Source organism: Grus americana, chromosome 11, assembly GCF_028858705.1.
Source record: "Grus americana isolate bGruAme1 chromosome 11, bGruAme1.mat, whole genome shotgun sequence".
NCBI lineage: Eukaryota > Metazoa > Chordata > Aves > Gruiformes > Gruidae > Grus > Grus americana.
Window position 1 is genome coordinate 10,950,201 of NC_072862.1, and position 19,411 is coordinate 10,969,611.

A 19,411-nucleotide genomic window follows, 5' to 3' on the forward strand; every position below is an offset into this window, starting at 1 on the left:
GTGGTGACCTCAGGGACGCCGTGGGGTGTGGGGACAGCTGTGCCGTGGGGGGGTCCTGCCAGTGCCGTCTCCACCTGATTTTGGGGGGGGGGGGGGGGGGGGAGCGCTGGGTTGTGCCCTGGGCGGGGGCGGGGGGGGGCAGAGCCAGGGCTGGGGCTGTCCTACAGCCCACTGTGGGGGTGCCCCACGCGTGTCCCCAACGGACCCACTCACATCCCCCCAACGGCCGCACTTCCCCTGCCCGGCTCCCCCCGCCGCACCAAGCGTGTTTCCCCCGGCTCGTCGTCCCTCCCGCGTGGACGCGCGCCCCGCGGTCACGCGTGTCCCTCCGCGGCCAGCCCCGCCCGTCGACCTCTCATTGGCGGTGGCTGGTCGTGGCCCCTCCCCTCCCCGTGACGTCAGGGCTGTCCGGCGGCGCCGCGCCGGGAGGAGTCGCCGCTGCTCCGCGCGGGGCCGGGGCCGCCGCAGCGCCGTCGGTAAGGGCGGGGCGGGGCGGGGGCGGCGTGCCCACGCGCGGAGCCGGTGCCCACGCGAGAGCCCAACCGGCGGCGGCGGCGGTGTAGGGGCTCACCACGCGGGGTGCGCAGCCCTGCTCCCACGCGTGTCCCGCCCGGCGCGGCTGTGCCAGCTGGCACGCGTACGGGACCCGCGGGTGGGGACACCCCCCCCATCCCCCCGCACCCATGCGCGTGCCTCTGCCCCTCCCGTTGCCCGTCCGCTCCCGGGAGGGGCCCAGTGTATGTCCCTCGTGGGGCACCCCACACCAGGACTCCTGCATGGCGGGGGGGCCAGCCGTGGGGCCAGAGCAAAGGCACCGAGCTTGTCCCCATCACCCCGGGATGACAACCCCGGACCACCTGCCCTTGGCACCCTGTCACCCCCCCCCGTGTCCCAATGTCCTCTCACCCCACAGCCACGGCATTCCGTCCCCCCCCCCCCCCCCGAGCACACTGACACCCTGTTCCCTACTCGTGTCACAGGTGGGAGTGGGTGACCCCACGGGGCACCATGCCGCTGGGGCAGGATGGGCCCAGCTGGAAGAAGAGGACCGAGGACATTCGGCGCATCTATGACTTCCGAGAGGTCCTGGGCACGTGAGTGGTGGGCAGGGGGACACCAGTGACCGCTCACTCACGGTGCCGGATCGGTTCCACCCCCACCGCCGGCTTTGCCAAGCCCACCGCGTGGAACCACGCCAGCTCAAATATTGGCCCAAGGCGGGGGCTGCCACGGGGCCGGCACACGAGGGCTGCGCTGCCGGGTACAGGCAGGGGTTTGCGGTGCTGCCTGCACTGCCACCTCCCTCCGGTGCCGGCCGATCCCCGGGGCCAGCAGCCCTCCCGCTGTGCCGGACACCGTGCCGAGGGTGCCCGACAGCTGTTCCCCCGGCTGGCAGAGGGGTGCTCGGTGGTGCCCGAAGCGCCGTAAGGCTCTTAGGCAGGATTAGCGGGTTAATTACAGCAAGGCTTAGGGCCCGGCGGGGTGCGAGCACGCTGCCCGACACCTGCCCCACCTGGGCACTGCCGACAGCTCTGCCCCGCTCCCGCCGGGCACCTCGGCCTTCAGGTGGCCCCCAGGGTCCCCACGGAGCCCATCAGGGTGGCCCTGCTCACCCAGGGTGCTGGGCGACAGCGCGGGGCTGCCAAAACCCACCTGGGGGCTCATCCCCCGGCACGGCTCAGCCCTGGCTGCTGGCAGCACCACGGTGTTTTCCTGCCTGATAAGGGGACGGTGCAGCTGTGCCGGGAGATGCCAGGCACCCCATCCCCGGCAGCACCCGTGTCCGGCCGTCCCAGCGGGCGGCTCCTGCTCGCTTTTCTCCTATAAATAGCTGGACTTTCTGCCCGTCACCATGGCAATCGCTGTGTGGCATCAGCAGCTCCGGCCGGCAGCACCCCATGCCCGGCTCACCCCTTGCCCCCCCGCCTCCAGGGGGGCCTTCTCCGAGGTGGTCCTGGCGGAGGAGAAGGCGACGCGGAAGCTGGTGGCCATCAAGTGCATCGCCAAGAAGGCACTGGAGGGGAAGGAGACCAGCATCGAGAACGAGATCGCCGTCCTCCACAAGTAGGGGCTGTCCCAGCACCAGGGTGGGGGTCCTGCTCTGCACCCCCCCCCAGCACCCAGCACGGCTCCCCACTGCCAGCACTCATCGCCGGGTGTTATCGGCAGCGCCCAAAATAGCCGGCAGCGCGTGACGCCCCACGGGGCCGAGCCTGGCTGCTCCCTGTCCGGTGGGGGCTGGGGTGGGGGGGCAGCTGGGGAGCCTCCTCAACCCCCTGTGCCTCCCCCCTGCAGGATCAAGCACCCCAACATCGTGGCCTTGGATGACATCTACGAGAGCGGCACCCACCTCTACCTCATCATGCAGCTGTGAGTGATGTCAGGGGGTCTAGGGGGGTCCGGGGGGTCCATGCTGACCGGCACTGCCCGTCCCCGCAGGGTCTCAGGGGGGGAACTCTTTGACCGCATTGTGGAGAAGGGCTTCTACACCGAGCGGGACGCCAGCACCCTGATCCGGCAGATCCTTGACGCCGTCAAATACCTGCACGACATGGGCATCGTCCACCGTGACCTGAAGGTGAGTGGTGGGGGACGCACACAGCCCCCCCAGCATGGTGGTGGGGAGGAGACCCTGGCATCGCCCCTCCTTGACCCCCCCTCCCCGCAGCCCGAGAACCTGCTCTATTACAGCCTGGACGAGGACTCCAAGATCATGATCAGCGACTTTGGGCTGTCCAAGATCGAGGGGTGCGGCAGCGTCATGTCCACGGCCTGCGGCACCCCCGGCTACGTGGGTGAGCGTTTGCCACGGGCTGCCACCACCACAGGTGCGGGGTTAGGGTCCCTCCCCTGGGCTGGGGTCCCCCCTCACTCCTGCTGTCCCCCCCCAGCCCCCGAGGTGCTGGCGCAGAAGCCCTACAGCAAGGCGGTGGATTGCTGGTCCATCGGAGTCATCGCCTATATCCTGTACGTATCTCCCATCCTGCCCCCCTCCCTTCTGTGGGGGCCTGGCCCCCCAGGGCTGCCCAAAGCCAGTGTCCCCCTCCCCGCCACCTCCCCCAGGCTCTGCGGTTACCCCCCTTTCTACGACGAGAACGACGCCAAGCTCTTCGAGCAGATCCTGCGGGCAGAGTATGAGTTTGACTCGCCCTACTGGGACGACATCTCAGACTCGGGTGAGCTGGGACCACCGGGGTGGTGGGAGCTGGGATGCCGGTGCAGTGTCCTGGTAGCTGGGGTGGGGGTGCTGGTGCTCACTGCTGCTCTGTGCCGTGCCCCAGCCAAGGACTTCATCCAGCACCTGATGGAGAAGGACCCTGGCAAGCGCTTCACCTGTGAGCAAGCCCTGCAGCATCCCTGGTAAGGAGCAGCCTGCTGCTGCCTGCCTGTTCCCCCCCCCCCCGCCACCCCCGGCTCACCCCACAGCAGGCACAGAATATGGGGGCCCCCACTGACCCCCCCTCCCACCCCAGGATTGCTGGGGACACGGCCCTGGACAAGAACATCCACCAGTCAGTGAGCGAGCAGATCAAGAAGAACTTTGCAAAGAGCAAGTGGAAGGTGAGCGTGGGGTGCTGGGGGGGCTGTGGGGTGCTGTGGGCATGTGTGGGGCCCCCCCGCACTGGGTGACGGATGCTGTGGGGTCGGCAGCAAGCCTTCAACGCCACAGCGGTGGTGAGACACATGAGGAAGCTGCAGCTGGGAACCAGCCAGGAGGGCCCCGGGCAGACGACTCCCACCAGCCCCAGCGAGCGGTTGGGGGGCAACACCAGCAACGGTGAGCCCCCACCCCTTGCCCCCATCCTGTACCCCCCAGGGCCACCACCGGGCTCTCACCCCTCTTCTCCCTGCAGGGTCGGACTGTGGGCGCCTGCCCACGAGCAGAGCTCAGCGCCTGCTGCCAGACTGAGCACGGCCCTGCATGGCCACGTCTCGGGGTGGGGGGGGCGCAGGGAGAGTGCCAGCCCTCCCGTGGACACAGCGTGGGGTGGGGGGCTGGTGCAGGGGGGATGGTGTGGGGGCACTCTGCCCTGCTCGCCCCAAATGTGTGGGGCTGCCCCCCCCCCCCCGCAGGCTGCCAGCAGAGCTCTGCATCAGGGCAGGGGCAGCCCCCAGGAGCCCCCCCCCCAACTCGGGGCTGTGTCCCAGGCCCCCTCCCACACCTCCTCCCTCCCTCCACACTTGCCCTGGCACTGCCCACCCCCCCCCAGCATGTTCAAGGAGAATTTTCCAAATGGATGTTTCTATTTTATTGCTTGTAATAAAGGCAAGAGGCCAACACTGCTTGGCTCGGCTCTGCCTTGGGGGGGCTGGACACAGCCCTGACCCCCCCCAGCCTCACTGCCCAGGGCAGCAGCTCCCCCCAAGGATGCAGTGGGCAGGGGACAGGCAGCTGCCCACACCTCTGTACATCTCAGGCTGGGAGCGGGCGCAGTGATCTGCCCCCAGCAGCTGCCGGGGGACTCTGTCCCTCCGGGGGTGTCCCTAGGGGGGCCCATCCCCATGGCTCTCCTGGCCTCGGCCCCCCCTGGCCCGGTCCCGGCCACCAGCCAGCTCCTGGCCCTTGCGGAGGTCAGCACAGAAGAGGACCTGGCGTGGGGAAAGGCGATGGGGTGGGCATAGGCAATGGGGTGGGCATGGCCAGGGTGGGGGCTGAACCCTGGGGTGCCCAGGAGGGGGGTACTCACTGCCTGTGCCCAGCCGGCGCGGGGGCCCCACAGCCCCCGGAAGAAGTCTCCTGCGGAGAGAGGGTGAGCGCCAGCACCAGGGGCACCGTCCCCGTCCTGGGGGGGTCCCATGTCAGGGCCCAGCCCTGCCCTCACCGATCTCCTGGTGGGCCCGGGGGGTCAGACTCCGGCCACCCAGTACTGCACCGTACCGCTCCCGCGCAATGCGCCAGATGTGGGTGTCCACCGGCACCGCCTCCGCCTTGTCCAGGGCCATCAGGCAGACGCAGTCGGCAACCTGCCGCCAGGCAGTGCTGTCAGACCCCACTGCCGGCTCCGCTCCCTGTCCCCCCCCATCCCGGCACCCACCTTGCCGCCCACCCCAGGCAGGGTGCACAGCACCCTCCTGGCCTCGGTGTAGGGCACGGTGCGCAGCCGGTGCAGCCCCTCAGCGCCGAGCCCCTCGGTGATGGCCCTCGCGCTCCCGCTGACAAACTTGGCGCGGTACCCAAAACCCAGCGCCCGTAGCTGGGCCTCAGCATCAGTGCCTGCGGGGACACAGTGGGGGGACACGGGTGGTGGGCATGGGGTTGGCCGCGGCGTGGTGATGCGGGCACGGGGGAGGCTGTGGCGTGGCAGCAGCGGTGGGACAATGGTGGACCTGCGAGCGCCGAGAGGGTGGGGAAGGCATGGAAGGGCCGGGCGTCGAGGCAGCAGAGGCGGCGGCCGAAGGCCCGGCAGAGGCGTTCAATCATGGCAGTGATGCGGGAGATGTGGTTGTTGGAGGTGCAGATGAAGGAGAGGAGGCACTCGACGGGGTCCTGCCGCAGCACCCGCACCCCTGCCGGGGGGGAACACGGTGAGGCGACGCCAGGCAGGCGCTGCGGTCGGTCCCCACGGGGCCACCTCACCTGGGAAGTCATCGGCCACCTCGCGGAAGAGGGGGTCGGCCGCCCCCCATTTGCGGTACAGGGCCGGCAGCCCCACGTCCAGCTGGAAGTAGTCGCGCAGGATCCGATCTGTCTCGGCACCGTCCGGCTTCGCTGCCCCGGCGGGACGGCTCTGCTGCTCCTGCTCCCCCTCGTACACCGTGTACCACAGCCGGTCACCCTCCTGCCTCAGCGTCCAGACGCGGCCGCCCAGCACGCCCGTCCAGGCCCCCGGGCTGCTCTCCCACCACCTGCCGTCACACGGGCACGTCGGGGCCGGCCCTGACCCCGCCGGGCTCGGGGGCGGGGGGGGCGGGGACACCCCCCCCGGGCTGGCTCACCGGAAGGTCTGTCCCGACGGCAGCACCAGGTCCAGGCGCAGCTCGGCCGGCGGGCAGGGCAGGGAGCGCCAGAGGGAAGGGCAGGCCGAGGGGGTGTCCCGCAGCTTCATGGGGGGCGCGGCGGGGGCCGGCTCTGCCCCTCTGCCCCATGGGCGGGGTGGGGTCAGGCGCCGCCAGCCCCCCCTGCCCCAGCCCCCCCCCTCCGCCGTGCCGCCCCACACTCACTCTGCCCCCAGCTGCTGCCCTCCCCCCCCGGCCTGCCCGCGGCACCCCCCGCCCCACAGCCCCAGCCCAGGACCCCAGCCTGCCCCCGCAGCCCCCCACACCGTGCCCCAGCCCCAGCCCCGCACCAGCCCCCACGCCTCGCAGCCGCAGCCCCAGCCCCGCCGCTCCCCCACCATAGAGTTCCTCTCCGTGCAGGCAGAGCGTCCACCCCCTTCCCGCCGGCGACGCTCTGGCCCAACTTCCGTCCGCGGCCCGGAAATAAGCGCGGCCCGGCGGCGCCCGCACGTGCCCGTCCCGCTCCTCCTCCCCCCCCCCCCGCCGCTCCCCGCCCGCAGCGGCCGCGGCTCCGCAGCGGAGGTTTATTTTCTAAGAATCAATAGATTTTTCTTCCTTCAAAATAAATACAAACAACGTCCGAGCGCGGGGCCGGCCGGGGGCTGGGCCCGGGGGTGCGGGGCAGCACGGGGTGGGGGCCGGGGGAGCGGCCAGAACAGGATCCCGGGGAGCCGCGGGCTGGGGGAGCGGGCACCGGGAACGTGAGAGCGAGGGTGGGCACGGGGGGGCCGGCCCCCCCCCTCCCGGTCCCCCGGTGGGTGCAGACCAGCTGCACGGGGGGTGGGGGTGTGTGTGTGTGTTCCCCGAGCCCCGTTTGCCCTGAGATACGGCGGGGGAGCGGCCGGCGGCGGGGGGGGGGGGGCCGGCTCAGTCGCTCTCGCTGGAGTCGCTGCTCTGCTCGCCCTGCACCTTGTTGCGGTGCTGCATGGCGCGGTGGTAGGCGATCTGCACCGACTTGCGGATGTTGGACTTGCGTCCCTCCAGCATCTTCTCCTTGTCCAGGTCCTGGTTCACCCCCAGAGGCACCAGCTTCGTCCGGGGCAACCACTGCCTGCAGGGAGCGGGGGGCCACCTCGTTTGAGGGTTACAATCGTCTCCAGACGCCCCCCCCCAAAGCCTCCGGCGCCCCGGCCTTACCAAGTGCGCTTGTTGTCGAAGAAGAGGACAAGGTAGAGGTGCTCGCGTGCTTCCTGAGTCATCTGCTCCCCCAGCTTCAGCACCTCCAAGGGGGGCACGGGGATGGGGACGCCGTGGTGGAACATGCCTTCCCGCGGCATCTTGGGGTCGATGATCTGCCCGAAGAGCAGGGGAGGGCTGAGAAGGTGACGGGGACCCCGAGTGCCGCCCCGCGGGAGGGGGATGTGGATTTTTGAGGCGCCGACGGCGGGCAGGAGCGCGCTGCCGGCGGTACTCACCAGCGCCGGGTAGGAGGGGTACCCCCGGCACTTGGCCCACACCAGGTCCAGGGCATCCAGGGAGGAATCCTCGTCCTCGGACAGCCACCCCGCGCCGCGCCCCATGCCCTTGCGCACCACTGTGCCGGAGGAGAGGGGAAAGGGGAGTCAGCCGTGGCCCCCCCAGGTGACGGTGCCAGCCGGGCTCACGGCCATGGTACTTACTGCCGTGCCCCACGCCTCGCCCTGTGCCCACGGAGTAGGACTCGTTCTCCGTCCCCGACGTGTCCTCGCTGCTGTCCTCCGGGAAGTTCACTCGGGAGAAGGAGGGTTTCCCTCTGCCCTGCTTGGAGGGTGTTGTGCTGTGGGGAGAGGAGCAGAGCTGTCAGCAGGAGCCATGTTAAGCTTCCAAAAACCACTTTCGAGAGGGCCACACTGGTGGGACACCAGGGCTCGCGGGCTCCAACCAGCACCAAGAAGGACTTGGCAGGGATACCAGGAAGAAAAGTAGGATGGTGATTCTGGGGGGCACCAGCCTGACCCTCACCCAGTTTCACCCGGGAGGAACATGCTCTGATCCGAACCGGAGGTGCAGGCAGAAACCTGCCAGAGCCGGCTCGGCTGCTGGAAGGGCCATGCTGGAGCAGCCACTGTGACAGGAGGGAATTCCCTGGTTTGTGTTCCCTCCTAGCCCTTTGCTGCACGCTCACACCTTTAGGTTTTACATTAAAAAAAGGCACAAAACCCACAGCTTTCTAGGGTTTAGCTAATGGCAGCCGTGCCGTGGGAGGGTGAACAACATGGATATCACCAAACAGGCTCCTCGTCCAGCAACCCCGGGCAGCACTGGCACCATCAGAGCCGGGCTGGAGACGGTACCTGGTACGGTCCGAGGCGGCGCTGCTGCTGCTGCTGCTGCTGGACTCCGAGTCGGAGCTGCTCCGGGGAAGATTGCAGTCATTGCGGTACACCAGGAAGCTCTTCTTCACCGGCTGGTTCCCGCTGCTGAAACCGTTGGCTGGCAGGTCTGCAAAACACCCCACCAGAAGAGCGTTACAACTGCGTGGGACCCTGCCACGCGCTCCCAGTGGGGCCGCGGCCGCCCAGCTGCGCAGGGGGAGATGCCGCACTCACCCATGGGAGCATCTTCGGTGGACTTATCGCTGTCGCTGTCTGAGCTGGAGCTGGGGCGCGGGCTTCGCCCTCGCTTCCTCTGCCGCTGGGAGGACCCCATTATTGGGAGCTGAGGGGGCCCGATGGGGCTGTTCCCGTGCCCGGGAGCGATCTGACTGTCTCGATTCTTCGGGGGGCGTCCTGGACGTTTTGGAGGGCCTGCAGTTTTAGGGTTCTTCTTGGAGAAGAGCACTGAGGTCCTCCTGCCAACCTCGTGTGCTGGGGTGGAAGAAGAATTGGGACCCAGACCTAGAAGAGAGAGGAGACGGTGTCAGCTGCAGCCCACGGGACCTGGCGGGGACCGCACGGCAACGGCACATTTCGTTTCTCAGGAACTATGTCTCGCAAGAGTCTCCATCCCGAGCTTTGCCATGCCTGTGCCCTCAGGGTCAAACTATCTGGTCTGCTGACAGCAAAAGCTAGATCAGGATGTGAAAGAACACTCCACCAGCCAGAGATGCTCTAGTTTTTCACAGGCAGCAACCTCACAGAAACAGAAGTCAAGAGCAGGCAAGCAGCCTTTCCCCCAAGCAACTTTTCCCACGACATGCAGCAGCTGAGCAGTTCTACCACACCCCCGAAAGACAAAGGCCCTAAAATGCTCCTTGCCTGCAGAAAAGCCTGCTTTTCCCAGCACTTAGGGGGGGACAGGACTGGGATGCAGTGGTGGCAAACCCCCGGTGACACCTGGAAGCTCTGCCTGAGCTCTCCATGGAGCCCAGCTCAGCATTTCCATCCAGGAGCCTGGGGAGCTGGCGGCTGGCCCGTGTTCGGCTCCCAGCCCAGGGAGGGCGTTTGGAGCTCTGCAGTTAGTGCTGCTCCAACTCCCTCCTGTGCCCCCATGCAGGAAGGGACGCTGAAGGCAGCCTGCTCTGTAATGCCCCTAGAGAAAGCAGGCACCGTGGCAGAGCTGGCAGAGCCTGGCAGGAGGAAACCATCCATCTCACGCCCCACATCACACAGCTGGGACTCTGTCTCAGTCTCTGGAACGACATCCAGTTCCTCGCCCATGTGGGAGGCGAGCTCACCGGGAGAATGCTGACCGCAGCTGCGAATACCAGCGACCTGCAAACCCTCCCCAGAGGCAGACGCACACCAGGCTGCGGCTGTTCCTGACACAGGAGGTGGCCTCCTTCGGCTGCCAATCCCCCGTTTGGCTGGCATGGCTCGCTACCAACCACCCAGTGGGGCACCGTCCTCGGATGGGCACTCTGGGAGGGAGAGCGGGGAGGCGCAGACATTGTACTCCACACCCACCCCTGCGGGAGGCACTACGGGAGACGAGAAACCCCCGCAGGGGAATGGGAGATAAGGGACTGCCCCCCGAGAGGCCATCTGCCCTGCTCCTAAGGAGGAGCGAAGAGCGAGGCGTGTGTGGGCAGCTGCCCACGTGGCCCTCCTGCCTCAGAAGCACCTGGCAGGGCGGCCTTTCCCCCAGCCAAGCCTGTCCAGAGGTGGTTCTCCACTGTTCCCCAGAACCAGCAGTATTCTGGAGGGACCAGTACCTTTGCCAGTCTCCTGGCTGCTGCTTTCTTCTGCAGCACTGTCTGTCTGCAGGTCCTTCTCGCAGGGGTTGTGTGACTGCAAGACTCCCCTGGCAGAGGAGCTGTGCCGCTCCAGCCCGTCTCGGCCCAGGTCCCGCGGGTGAGCGAGTTTCCGCCGTAGGACTGTGATCTCCTTCTTGATCATCTTGGCCCGCCGGGACCGTCCTATGCTCTGCTTGCCAGCGTTGACCTCGTCCAGCCGCTCCAGCAGGATCTTTAGCTGCTCCTCCAAGGGCAGGTGCTTCTGATTCTCTGAGAGCAGCAGCCGCACGTCTTCTGGAGGAACAAAGGGGAGCAGATGAATGAAAGAAATTGGGAACTCTTTGGAGCTCCTCTACCTGGAAGGGCACAGGGCAATCCAGGTTCCCCACAGAAGGGAAGTAGCTGACATGGTACCAAACACCTGTGAACATGGGAAGTTACCCTAAAAGACCTGGAGAAGAAGCCTTGTGGGAAACAAGCCAGTTGGGACTGCTGGGGAAAGCAGGCTGATCAGCAGCTTGGAGAATACCAGGGATCCCATCGGATGGGGCAAGGACACAGCAGGAAAAAGAAAAGGGGTTGTAACAGGCAAAACAAGAGACAAAGGGATCCTGAAGCATTACAGGGCAGGGAAGTTTCCCCTGACTGAGCCCAATCCATGGTGGAGCTGGGAGAGGGGGACCCTAAAAGGATCCTTCTCGGACATCAGTTCCTGGTGGTGCTCCCCACTGCCAGCAGAGACAAGCAGAACTACAGCCACAGAGAGAAGGGGGAGGCAGTCCTTCTAGCCAGGCAGCACAGCAGGATCCTCAGCAGCTCCTGGCCAGTGCTGGGGACGTGGCAAGTGACAGTACCCTGACACTGGCCAGGGAGGCCACATCCCAGGCAGTCCCCTGCTCTGACCAAGAGGAGGACAAGGGACCAAAGGACTGGCAGGACACACAGACAAGCCACTGCCGAGAACCAACGTAATGGGGCTGATAGGTACCTGGCTAGCCAAGCTCCCACCCCTCCGGGGAGCAGAGCCCAGGGATCTGACTGAACCTCCTGTGGGAGGCAGCTCAAAGAGACCCCCAGGTGCTCTGACTCTGCCCCGGCTTCACCTCCGAGTAGCCCTCGGGCCTGAGTACCCACCGTCCTCGATGTCTTGGACCTGAGCCTCTTCCACCGTTACACAGTGGGGGAAGTGCATGCCTGTCTCAAAGTCAATGCCCATCTTCTCCGCCTGCCGGCGAGCCTGCCGGAGAACAGCGCCTCCCTGCTCCCGTAGACGGATGGCTGCCCGGTAGAAGATTGTGTCTTTGGCATTGTATTTCAAACAGTTGTTGATAATCAGGTTGAAATCCTCCTCAAAGTCATCGAAATTCAGATAGCGATAGGCTTCCAGGTTTTGTTTCATTGTCTGAAAATCCATTGGCTTCTTGATGTGATCCAGGTAGTCTGGGACCTGCACGGGGAAAAGAGCCAGAGCTAAGAGCCCGGGAGCCTCAGTTAGCATTACCTGCTCCAAGAAAACAGTCATTAGAGGAATCAGGTATCGCTCCCTGCGTTCTGCCCAAATGCACATCGGGGAATGCCGTCTGCTTTTGCAGCTTGAGGAACAGTAACGCCTCCGGACTTGGGAGCCCATGTGCTGTGCTCAACCTGTTAGATACGCACTCCGAAGCATTTTTAAGGCTCCAGCACACATGCCAGCATCCCGTCCTCTCCTCCTGTCTGCAGGCAGCTGGGATCCAGAACGCTACACGGCATTCCCCAGGGGAGGAAGCCGCAAGTGCAGCTCCTCAGGGTGAGTGCAGACAGGTAAAACAACTGTCCAGGTGGTAGCAATGGCTGCAGGTTGGACCGTGCAGCCTTCGTCCCCAGCTCTGCCAAAACACCTCTGTGCCGACCTGCTGCCGGAGCCATGTGGAGCCAGCATGGCCTTTTCCCACCCCCCCAGGCAGGGACTTGATGATGGTCTCAGGAATCATTTCCCTTGCCCCCAGCAGTGACAGTCTGGGGGGGGGCGATCCCATTTCTGTGCCATGCTCAGCCTGCACCCAGCAGAAGCCTTCACGAGAGGATGGGTAAGAGCGCGCTGCTCGCCAAGGACCGGCATTCTGCCTTTCCCAGCGGGAATCCCCAACCACTCACAGACACTGGGGAGTCGCCAGCCACACACGCAGAGGAAGAGCCAAGTGCTGTGCTCCTGGCCGGCACCAGCTCAGCTGTTCTGCATTCAGCTCACCCAGGAGGGGCATCGCTGGGGGAGTGGTGCTGGGATGCACGAGGGAGCAGAGGGGAGCTGCCCTGGGGAGCTTCCACAGCAGAGAGCACCCTGGGCAGCCCTTGGCACGAGGACGGGACAAGTTTGAGTGAAGTAGAAATCTGGGGGAGGGGGTTCTTACTTCGTAGATTTCTGTTACCTCAGACAGAGGGACCGGCTCGCTGAAGATGTTGCCCGTGTCTTTTTCCTGCAGCTGCTCAAGCGTCTTGCGGAGGAGGATAAGGAAGGGGGTCAGCTGCATTTCCAGTGCCACCTGCTGCACTTTGATCTGAAACAGAGGAACAGAGTGGGGCTGAGCCCCCTGCCTGGCAGCCAGGCGGGGGGACAGTCCCCAGGGAGCAGCAGTGCAGTCCTGCAGGATGGCGACACCTCTCCTCGCACGAGGGGCAGGGACTGTACCTCACCCCCAGCTCTGGGGAGCGGAGGTGTAACACCGGCTCTAGCACCTGCGCGTCCCGCCTCAGCCTTGCAGAGCAGCCACCTTTGCTCAGAGCCGCCGGGGCAGGGTGCAGCACGGCTGAGGGGACCCTGGCACACACCCTACAGCACTCGACAGAGCCCATGCTCATGCCCACCCCAGAAGCTCCCCAAGGAGGGGCAAACAATCGTTACCGTCTCTCTCTTGAGCTTCTCCCGCTTGCGTATCAGCTCCACCAGCAAGCGCGCACGCTCTAGGTCATGGCGGAGGCGCTGCCATGACTTCAGCTGCTCCTTCAGGGCCCAGTTCTTATCCTCAGTGTCTCTCTGCGGGAACATCAGACACCGTGAGCTGACAGGAGATGTGTTCCCATCTCCACCTTCCTGACCATGTGCTGGGACTCCTCCCTGGCAAAGGGAACCAGCATGCCTGACCCACTGGTTCAGTGGAGGTCCCAGCTCCCTTGTAATCTAGGCGGGCAACTCAGAAACAGTCCAACCTCTGGCCGGAGCTGAATGCCTGCTCCTTGGTTACCAAGCCCTTAGGATGCCAGGAGGTGGACATCCTGAACCTCTGGAAATACTCTTCCTAACACAACTGACTGCCCAAGAGCACGGATCAACAATACCAGGGTCTGTGCTGCTGCTCAGAGCTCTGGCAGAGGGCAGCGGGGCAAAAGTGAACACGGCTCTGGTTGCTTTCACTTCTGGAAGCCATAGCCAAAGATGAGCAGAAGCAGTCTCAACTCTTCTCCAGCAAATAAAAACTAGAGGGGGCAAAGGCAGAAGAAACCCCTGCGTGGTCACAGCCTTCGAAGGGCTCAGAAAGAAAGATTTAGAGCTCAGACGGGGAGCCAGAAGAAAAATTCTGGCACCAGAGATTTCACATCTGTGAAGCGCTGACTAAGGGCTGAGGCAGACAGTGGGCTGGAAGCAGCACCCACAGGGAGCGCTCCTGGAGTGGTTTCAGAAACTGGAAGCGAGGCCTTGGTTCCTTCCAGCCTGTTTCTGGAGATCTCTGGCCATCTCTCTCAACACTCGCTGACACAGCAGCCTCAGACTAGAGCCATTTCTGACAGGTTTGCCATCGCCACCGGCTAAACAAGGGCATGAGGAAGGAGCTAACTTCTGCGCAGCAGCATGAGAGGGCAGGATTCCCTTCCCATGGCAGGCTGCCAGCGGTGTCGCTGCCTGGCCAAATCTCTGAACGCCGAGAACAGAGGAGAAGCAGCAAAAGCAGCTGGGGCTGCCCTTTCCTCATCCGGGAGCTTGTACCCCTGGCCCCGCTTCTGCGCCTGCAGGCACCGCATGCAGCAAAGGCTTTGAGCCCACAGCTCCGAAGGCGCAGGAAGCACGCGCGCACAGCCAGGATTCCCTGCAGCACCGCAATGAGCAGCCCTTACCTGGTCGCAGTTTCTTTGTGACTGCAAGTGTGTCTGAAGGCGGCGGAGCAGAGGGACACCGTTGCGGGACTGTCTCTTCAGAGTCCAGTAGCTGTGCAGCCTCTGCATGAACTGGCTCTTCCTCTGGATGGTTAAACGGTTTGTAATCTTACTGAGCCTGAAGAAGGGAGAGGAACCACAGACCCCCTCAACAAGATAAGCCTGGCCGCTGCAGAAGAAGCCCTGGCTGGGGGGAGGCAGCAGCAAGGCCTCCTGAGAGCAGCTGAGAAGCTCCTCGGGCAGAGAACACTCTTTCCCATGGCTGGAATTTCTGTAACACCAAGTCATGCAGGGCAGCCACCCCTCCAAGTCAGCCGCAATGGAGGATGCCAGGAAATATCCAGCCTTGCCTCTCCAAAACAGACTTTTCCTTTCTACCTCCTGCCAACTTTTGGGCAAAAGCCTGAGGCAGGCTGCGCCAAGTCGGGGTACAACACAGCTGCATCAAGGGCCGGACCTTTAACAGCTCCCACAGTCCCCAAGAACGCAAGCGTTATGGTGCTGCTATCCCAAAACCATGATTTACCTGGCTGAGGGCCACCCTCAGTGACAAAGGCCCTGTCCAAACATCACCGGACAAACTCGAGCCCAAAGGAGCCTGTAACTTGACCAGACCTGGCAAAGCGTGGTGAGGGGAGAGGAGGCACGAACACAACAGAGCTCCTATCCAAGCTAATGAAGGACTACCCTAAATGACAAAAGGGATTTTCCTACTCTCTGCAACAGCAGAAAGCCTGGAGGGGCCAGGACAGCCTTGTCCAGCAAAGGTTGGACAGGGATGCCCTGCTAGCAGGGAGCTGAAGGGACAAAGTCCCTGCATCTCCACATTTCGCAGTGACAGCTCTTTGCAGGGGATGACCCGACCTGCATCAGCCTCAGCTGAAGAGGCTGGGGAGAGCGGCCTTGTGTGCCATCACCGGCCAAGCACAGCTCCCACAGGAAGATATTTGGCATTCTGGCAACAGCCCTTGAAGAATAATTAATCCCAACAGGAAGGCCTGGGGAGAGGTTAACAGCTTCTAGCTCAGTGTGGGTTTCGCTGCAAGCACAACAATAGCAGCAAGAGCCTACAAACCGCCTGCCAACGCGTCCACTCATGAGAGAAGAGGCTCCTGCTACAGAGGAAGCCCCGAGCGAGCAGTAACATAAGGTTGGGACACGAACAGACCATGGCAAAAAGCCAGCAACCATGTAGCAGAGACCTGGCTCCACAAGTCACCACAACGCTGCCCAAAGAGCAAAACCCACAGCTTCTGCATGCTGCCCTCCGACCGCACGGCACCCGTGCTGCCTTTGTGCCGTGAAGCCAACCTCACAACAGTCCTGCCCCTCGGCAGGCAGAAGTCCTGGTCCTCTCCCGCCACCCCTCACAGGAGGCTGTGCAGAGGCTTTCTGCGCCTGGCCCCGCTCCGAGAGGCAGCACCGCGGCACATCTGCTGCCTACAACTGGCACAAAAGCCTGAGGAAGCCCAGCAAGGGGTAAGTGGTTGCTGGGATGGATGAGCTGTGCTCGGCAGGGCACAGGGATCCCGACACGAAACCTCTCTGCTCCAGAGCTAAAACAACCGCCAGGGTTAGCCCATTTCCCAGGCCTGAATCGCTCCCACACTTTCCTCTTTTCCCCAGCCCAGCCCTGCGAGAAAATAAACCTCAGCGGAAAGGAGGGCAGCCCCCTCCTCCCTCCCTCATTTACTCCAGTGCCTGAGGTCAGCACAACAGGAAAGGAGCACTGGGAACCCCCAGCTGCTTCCTGACGTGTCCAGCCAAGTTCGTTCTCTGCCGTTAAAACTAACAGCAGCTATTTCCTGCCCTGCCGAGGGCCCAGACACCTTTGCGGGGCAGCGCATCACCCTGCCTCTCTGCAGGACTCCCAGATGAAGCCACCAACAGCCCTCTGCGAGAACAAAGCAAAAAGTACCTGTGCGAAAAGCTAAAGAGACGAACAAGGTAACGCCCACGCGGAAAGCGGGACACAAGGCACGGAGAAAGGGAGAAATTTCTTCACAGTCAGGGGAGGGTGGCGGGTTGTACCTGTGTGGGGGGATGCAGGGTACAGAAACCACGGGCGCTGCGGCTCGTTTCTCCGCCAGGATCTTCCGTGCCTTCTTCATCTTGATCCTAGACTTGGCTTTTGCTTTTTTGACTTTCTCAGAGCTCCAGCCCTTTCCCTCCTCCTCCTCCTCCTCCTCCTCCTCTTCCCCCTCGCTGTGGGAGAGGGCAGGAAGCCTGCGCACAGAGCCTGGCGGCGTGTGGATGTCACAGTAGGCAGTTTTGCGCACGCTGAAGGAGGTACCATTGGCCCCCGTCTCCCGGACAGGCTCCATCTTCATGTACAGCCCGGCCTGCTGGGCGCAGGTGACGTGGAAGGCAGTGTAGCAGTTGGCTTTGTGACACTGGATGCAAGCCCCGGAGCCGCGCTGCTTGCAAATGTAACAGGTCAGCTTCCAGCGTGCAGGCGGGATGTGCTCGATGCTGTCAATGGGTTCCAGGAAGACAGTGTTGGCAAAGCACACCTCTGGGATCCAGAGGGCACAGACCACGTGAGCCCAGCGCCCATCATCCGTCTGCTTGAAGGCCCCCCCCTTGTTTGGGCAGAGGGCGCAGTCCACGGCTCGCGAGGGTGACTGCAGGCACCGTCTGCAGAGCCACTGTCCCTCCGGGATGTAGGGCACCCCGTAGCACTCCTGATGCACAGCCAGGTTGCACATGTCGCAGAAGAGGATGACGTTGCTGTTCTGGCACTCCCCGTCATTGCAGATGCAACAGACGGCATCCTCATCCACCAAGGCGTTTGGATCCCCCTTGTTGTGGCTCTCAAAGTAGGACTCCTTCTCCAGCCGGTCCATCAGGTACTCAAAGATCTCCTGGGGAATGGGACTCACGCCTTCAGTCTTCCGCCGCTCGTTCATGATGTCCAGCCAGATGTAATCTTCCTCGTCCATGTCGTACTCCACCTCCTCATCCAGCTCCTCCGCAGACTTCTCGATGTACCTGGAAGGACAGCACGGGAGGGTGAGGGCACAGCTGGCAGGGTCTTGGAGCTGCTGAGCCCTGTAACTCCCGCAGGCCGTGGCTGAGGGAATGTTTAAACACTACAGCCAAGCCATAAGTCAAAATAAAAAACCAGGGACAAGGCAGGAACATGCAGAAGCGGGAGGTACTGCTGCACCCTGAGCACAAAGACAAAATAACACTCGTCCAATGGGCGAGGTACAGGCCTTGGAGACTCATCAGTGCAAGACGGGAGCCTGCATGAGCCACCAAGCAGGTGACAGATGCTCTGGAGACAGTGGCCTCATGCCCAAAACACAACGGCAACCAGGCACGGAGGCACCACATTTTGTTAATTCTGGCGAGGGCAGCTGCGCCCTCTTCTCTTTTGCTCCCAGATGTGGGCGAGGGGATGTTATTTGGAGAGGAAAGAGCTGGAACCTGAGGCTGCTGCTCCAGCGACTGACGGCAACCATCCCCCACCATCGCAGCGAGTGGCACTGCGGACACCTCGGGGGGAGATTTCTTTTCTAACACCCTGACACAAAATAACATCATTATCCCATCCCTGGAACACGGTGCCGGTTTCTCAGGGCACATGGCGACTAGGATGGCAGGGGTGGCCACACAAGCCTTAGTTTGGTTCAGTATTAACTCCCCGCTTGAGGTATTATTTTGGGCCACTGCACTCACCAAACTACTCATAGAAAAACCGTAGGATAACAGTGACACATTAAGCCCACAAACACACACATCTTATGGGTAAATCCTGGTGCTGGGGGGCTCTGGAGCTATCCCAGAATACCTCAGAAGAGCAGTGGGGAAGGCAGGAGGACGCACTCATTTTTTGTTCTAATTGTACCTGCCGTCCCAGACGGGAAAGAGCGCAGCAATCCAACTGCCGGCAACCACCCAAGCAGCAACCGAGCGCTCTGCAGGTGCAAAGGCCCCTCACAACCGGGGTGCGATGCCAGACAGAGCTCCCAGAGCCTGAAGCCATGGGACGGCCAGCTCCGTGGGACCCAGGAGAGGCACATGGAGGCCATTTCCATGAGCCATGGACAAGCTACCTGCACAGAGCGGGGCCAGTTGTGCCTCCAGACCCTGCGCACAAGCTTGAGCTGCCAGGGAGCCTCATCGCGCCACGGACAATACCTGTAGTACGAGGTGGGGCGAGGTGGGGCGTCAGGGGTGTCCTGCTCCAGCTCCCGGTACACCACCTCAGGCAGCTTGGGGGTGGTGCCGGCCGAGGCGTTGTGGTGATGGTGGTTGGAGTCCTTGCGCTTCTCCTTGTTCTTGTGCTTGCCGGATTTGGGCGGGACGCTCTGGGTCTCCGTGTTCTCCTTATTGCTCCCGTTCTCGGGCACCTCCTCGGGAACCTCCTCGTCCTCGGACACCACGTCGAGGTTATCGAAGATGCTGATGCGATGGACGCGGCCGTGCAGGTCCACCTCCACCATACGTTGGGCCTGAGCGTAGGTCATCACCTCGCGGCCCGGCGACTGGGAGGTCTCGGAGGGGCTGGGCGACTGCTTGTTGGCGGCGCGGGCCTGGCGCCCCTTCTTCTTGTGCTTGCGCAGGGGGGTGTGCTGGGGCGGGGGGGGGTTGTCGTGGTCATAGTGGTAGAGGTGGTACTCGATCCCACTGTAGCTCTTGTAGATCTTGCGGCAGGTGCCCACCGGACACTCGTAGGGGGGTTTGGTGGCTCGGAGGTTGTGGCAGAAGGTCTTCACGTCGAAGTCTACGCCCATGGCGTCGCCCGCCCGAGCGGGGGGCCGAGGGGCTGAGGGGGGCTGAGGCCAGGCCGGGCCGGGCCCCCCGCCCCGCCGCCCCCTCCCCGGGCCCCGGCGGCGCTCCCCTCCCCTCCCTCCCCTCCCTCCCTCCGGCCGCGCTCACCGGCCCCGGGGCCGCGCTCAGCGGGCGGGCGCGGGCGGCGGCTCCATGGGCGGCGGCGGCGGCGGCGGCGGGCCCGGGCCGGGCCGCAACAATGGAGGCTGCGGCGGCGCCTGGCGCGGGGCGGCCGCTGGGTAAAGCGCCGCGCCGCCCTTAGCAACCGCACTTTCGGCACGGCCGAGCCGGGCGGGGGGAGCGGGGCGGGGGGATGGCTGCGGGGACGACGGGCCGCAGCGGGAGGCGATGGGGAGTTGGGGAGGGGAAAGCGGGGAGGCCCCGGGGAGGCCGGCGGGGGCCCGGCCGCGTCGC

General features: G+C 64.1%; 3 protein-coding genes across 10 annotated transcripts; 1 reads left to right on the forward strand and 2 right to left on the reverse strand.

Moving 5' to 3' along the window:
* Positions 1-402: 402 nt before the first annotated feature.
* CAMK1 (calcium/calmodulin dependent protein kinase I) lies at positions 403-4,279 on the forward strand. The gene is made up of 12 exons (XM_054838057.1): positions 403-476; positions 981-1,094; positions 1,933-2,064; positions 2,296-2,370; positions 2,440-2,578; positions 2,669-2,795; positions 2,892-2,967; positions 3,064-3,176; positions 3,282-3,360; positions 3,474-3,561; positions 3,652-3,778; positions 3,855-4,279. Exons 2-12 carry the CDS (start codon positions 1,009-1,011, stop codon positions 3,908-3,910), a joined length of 1,098 nt encoding a protein of 365 aa, XP_054694032.1. The 5' UTR covers positions 403-476; positions 981-1,008; the 3' UTR covers positions 3,911-4,279.
* OGG1 (8-oxoguanine DNA glycosylase) lies at positions 4,227-6,405 on the reverse strand. 4 transcript variants are annotated; one of them, XM_054838059.1, is made up of 8 exons: positions 6,336-6,405; positions 5,938-6,078; positions 5,579-5,847; positions 5,329-5,508; positions 5,037-5,215; positions 4,824-4,965; positions 4,689-4,738; positions 4,227-4,590 (listed from the first exon to the last, which is right to left on the reverse strand). In XM_054838059.1, the coding sequence occupies exons 2-8, from the start codon at positions 6,045-6,047 to the stop codon at positions 4,486-4,488; spliced, it is 1,035 nt and encodes a 344-aa protein (XP_054694034.1). In that variant the 5' UTR covers positions 6,048-6,078; positions 6,336-6,405; the 3' UTR covers positions 4,227-4,485. The 4 variants fall into 4 exon arrangements, with proteins under 4 accessions (XP_054694034.1, XP_054694035.1, XP_054694036.1 ...); XM_054838060.1 differs by lacking the exon at positions 6,336-6,405 and adding an exon at positions 6,288-6,326; XM_054838061.1 differs by lacking the exon at positions 6,336-6,405 and having other exon boundaries at positions 5,579-5,832; positions 5,938-6,169.
* Positions 6,406-6,508: 103 nt separating this feature from the next.
* On the reverse strand, positions 6,509-19,084 carry BRPF1 (bromodomain and PHD finger containing 1). Of its 5 annotated transcripts, none has more exons than XM_054838487.1 (13): positions 18,365-19,084; positions 16,250-17,209; positions 14,180-14,336; positions 12,972-13,103; positions 12,499-12,627; positions 11,225-11,537; positions 10,070-10,384; positions 8,526-8,813; positions 8,271-8,418; positions 7,617-7,753; positions 7,413-7,531; positions 7,135-7,289; positions 6,509-7,048 (listed from the first exon to the last, which is right to left on the reverse strand). In XM_054838487.1, the coding sequence occupies exons 1-13, from the start codon at positions 18,958-18,960 to the stop codon at positions 6,865-6,867; spliced, it is 3,633 nt and encodes a 1,210-aa protein (XP_054694462.1). In that variant the 5' UTR covers positions 18,961-19,084; the 3' UTR covers positions 6,509-6,864. The 5 variants fall into 5 exon arrangements, with proteins under 5 accessions (XP_054694462.1, XP_054694463.1, XP_054694461.1 ...); XM_054838488.1 differs by having other exon boundaries at positions 6,515-7,048; positions 10,070-10,381; XM_054838486.1 differs by having other exon boundaries at positions 6,515-7,048; positions 10,070-10,381; positions 12,481-12,627.
* Between the last annotated feature and the right edge of the window lie 327 nt (positions 19,085-19,411).

Excerpts from the sequence above, each read along its gene's own strand:
- BRPF1 (XM_054838485.1), bottom strand. The coding sequence starts at position 18,960 with ATGGGCGTAGACTTCGACGTGAAGACCTTCTGCCACAACCTCCGAGCC. Across the intron at positions 13,104-14,179 it reads CACAAAGAAACTGCGACCAG|AGAGACACTGAGGATAAGAA; the intron begins GTAAGGGCTGCT and ends ATGTTCCCGCAG. Across the intron at positions 12,628-12,971 it reads AGAAGCTCAAGAGAGAGACG|ATCAAAGTGCAGCAGGTGGC; the intron begins GTAACGATTGTT and ends CCTCTGTTTCAG.
- CAMK1 (XM_054838057.1), top strand. The coding sequence starts at position 1,009 with ATGCCGCTGGGGCAGGATGGGCCCAGCTGGAAGAAGAGGACCGAGGAC. Across the intron at positions 2,796-2,891 it reads CGGCACCCCCGGCTACGTGG|CCCCCGAGGTGCTGGCGCAG; the intron begins GTGAGCGTTTGC and ends GTCCCCCCCCAG. Across the intron at positions 3,779-3,854 it reads GGGGGGCAACACCAGCAACG|GGTCGGACTGTGGGCGCCTG; the intron begins GTGAGCCCCCAC and ends TTCTCCCTGCAG.
- OGG1 (XM_054838059.1), bottom strand. The coding sequence starts at position 6,047 with ATGAAGCTGCGGGACACCCCCTCGGCCTGCCCTTCCCTCTGGCGCTCC. Across the intron at positions 5,216-5,328 it reads CACCCTCTCGGCGCTCGCAG|GCACTGATGCTGAGGCCCAG; the intron begins GTCCACCATTGT and ends GTGTCCCCGCAG. Across the intron at positions 4,739-4,823 it reads CCGGGCCCACCAGGAGATCG|GAGACTTCTTCCGGGGGCTG; the intron begins GTGAGGGCAGGG and ends CTCTCTCCGCAG.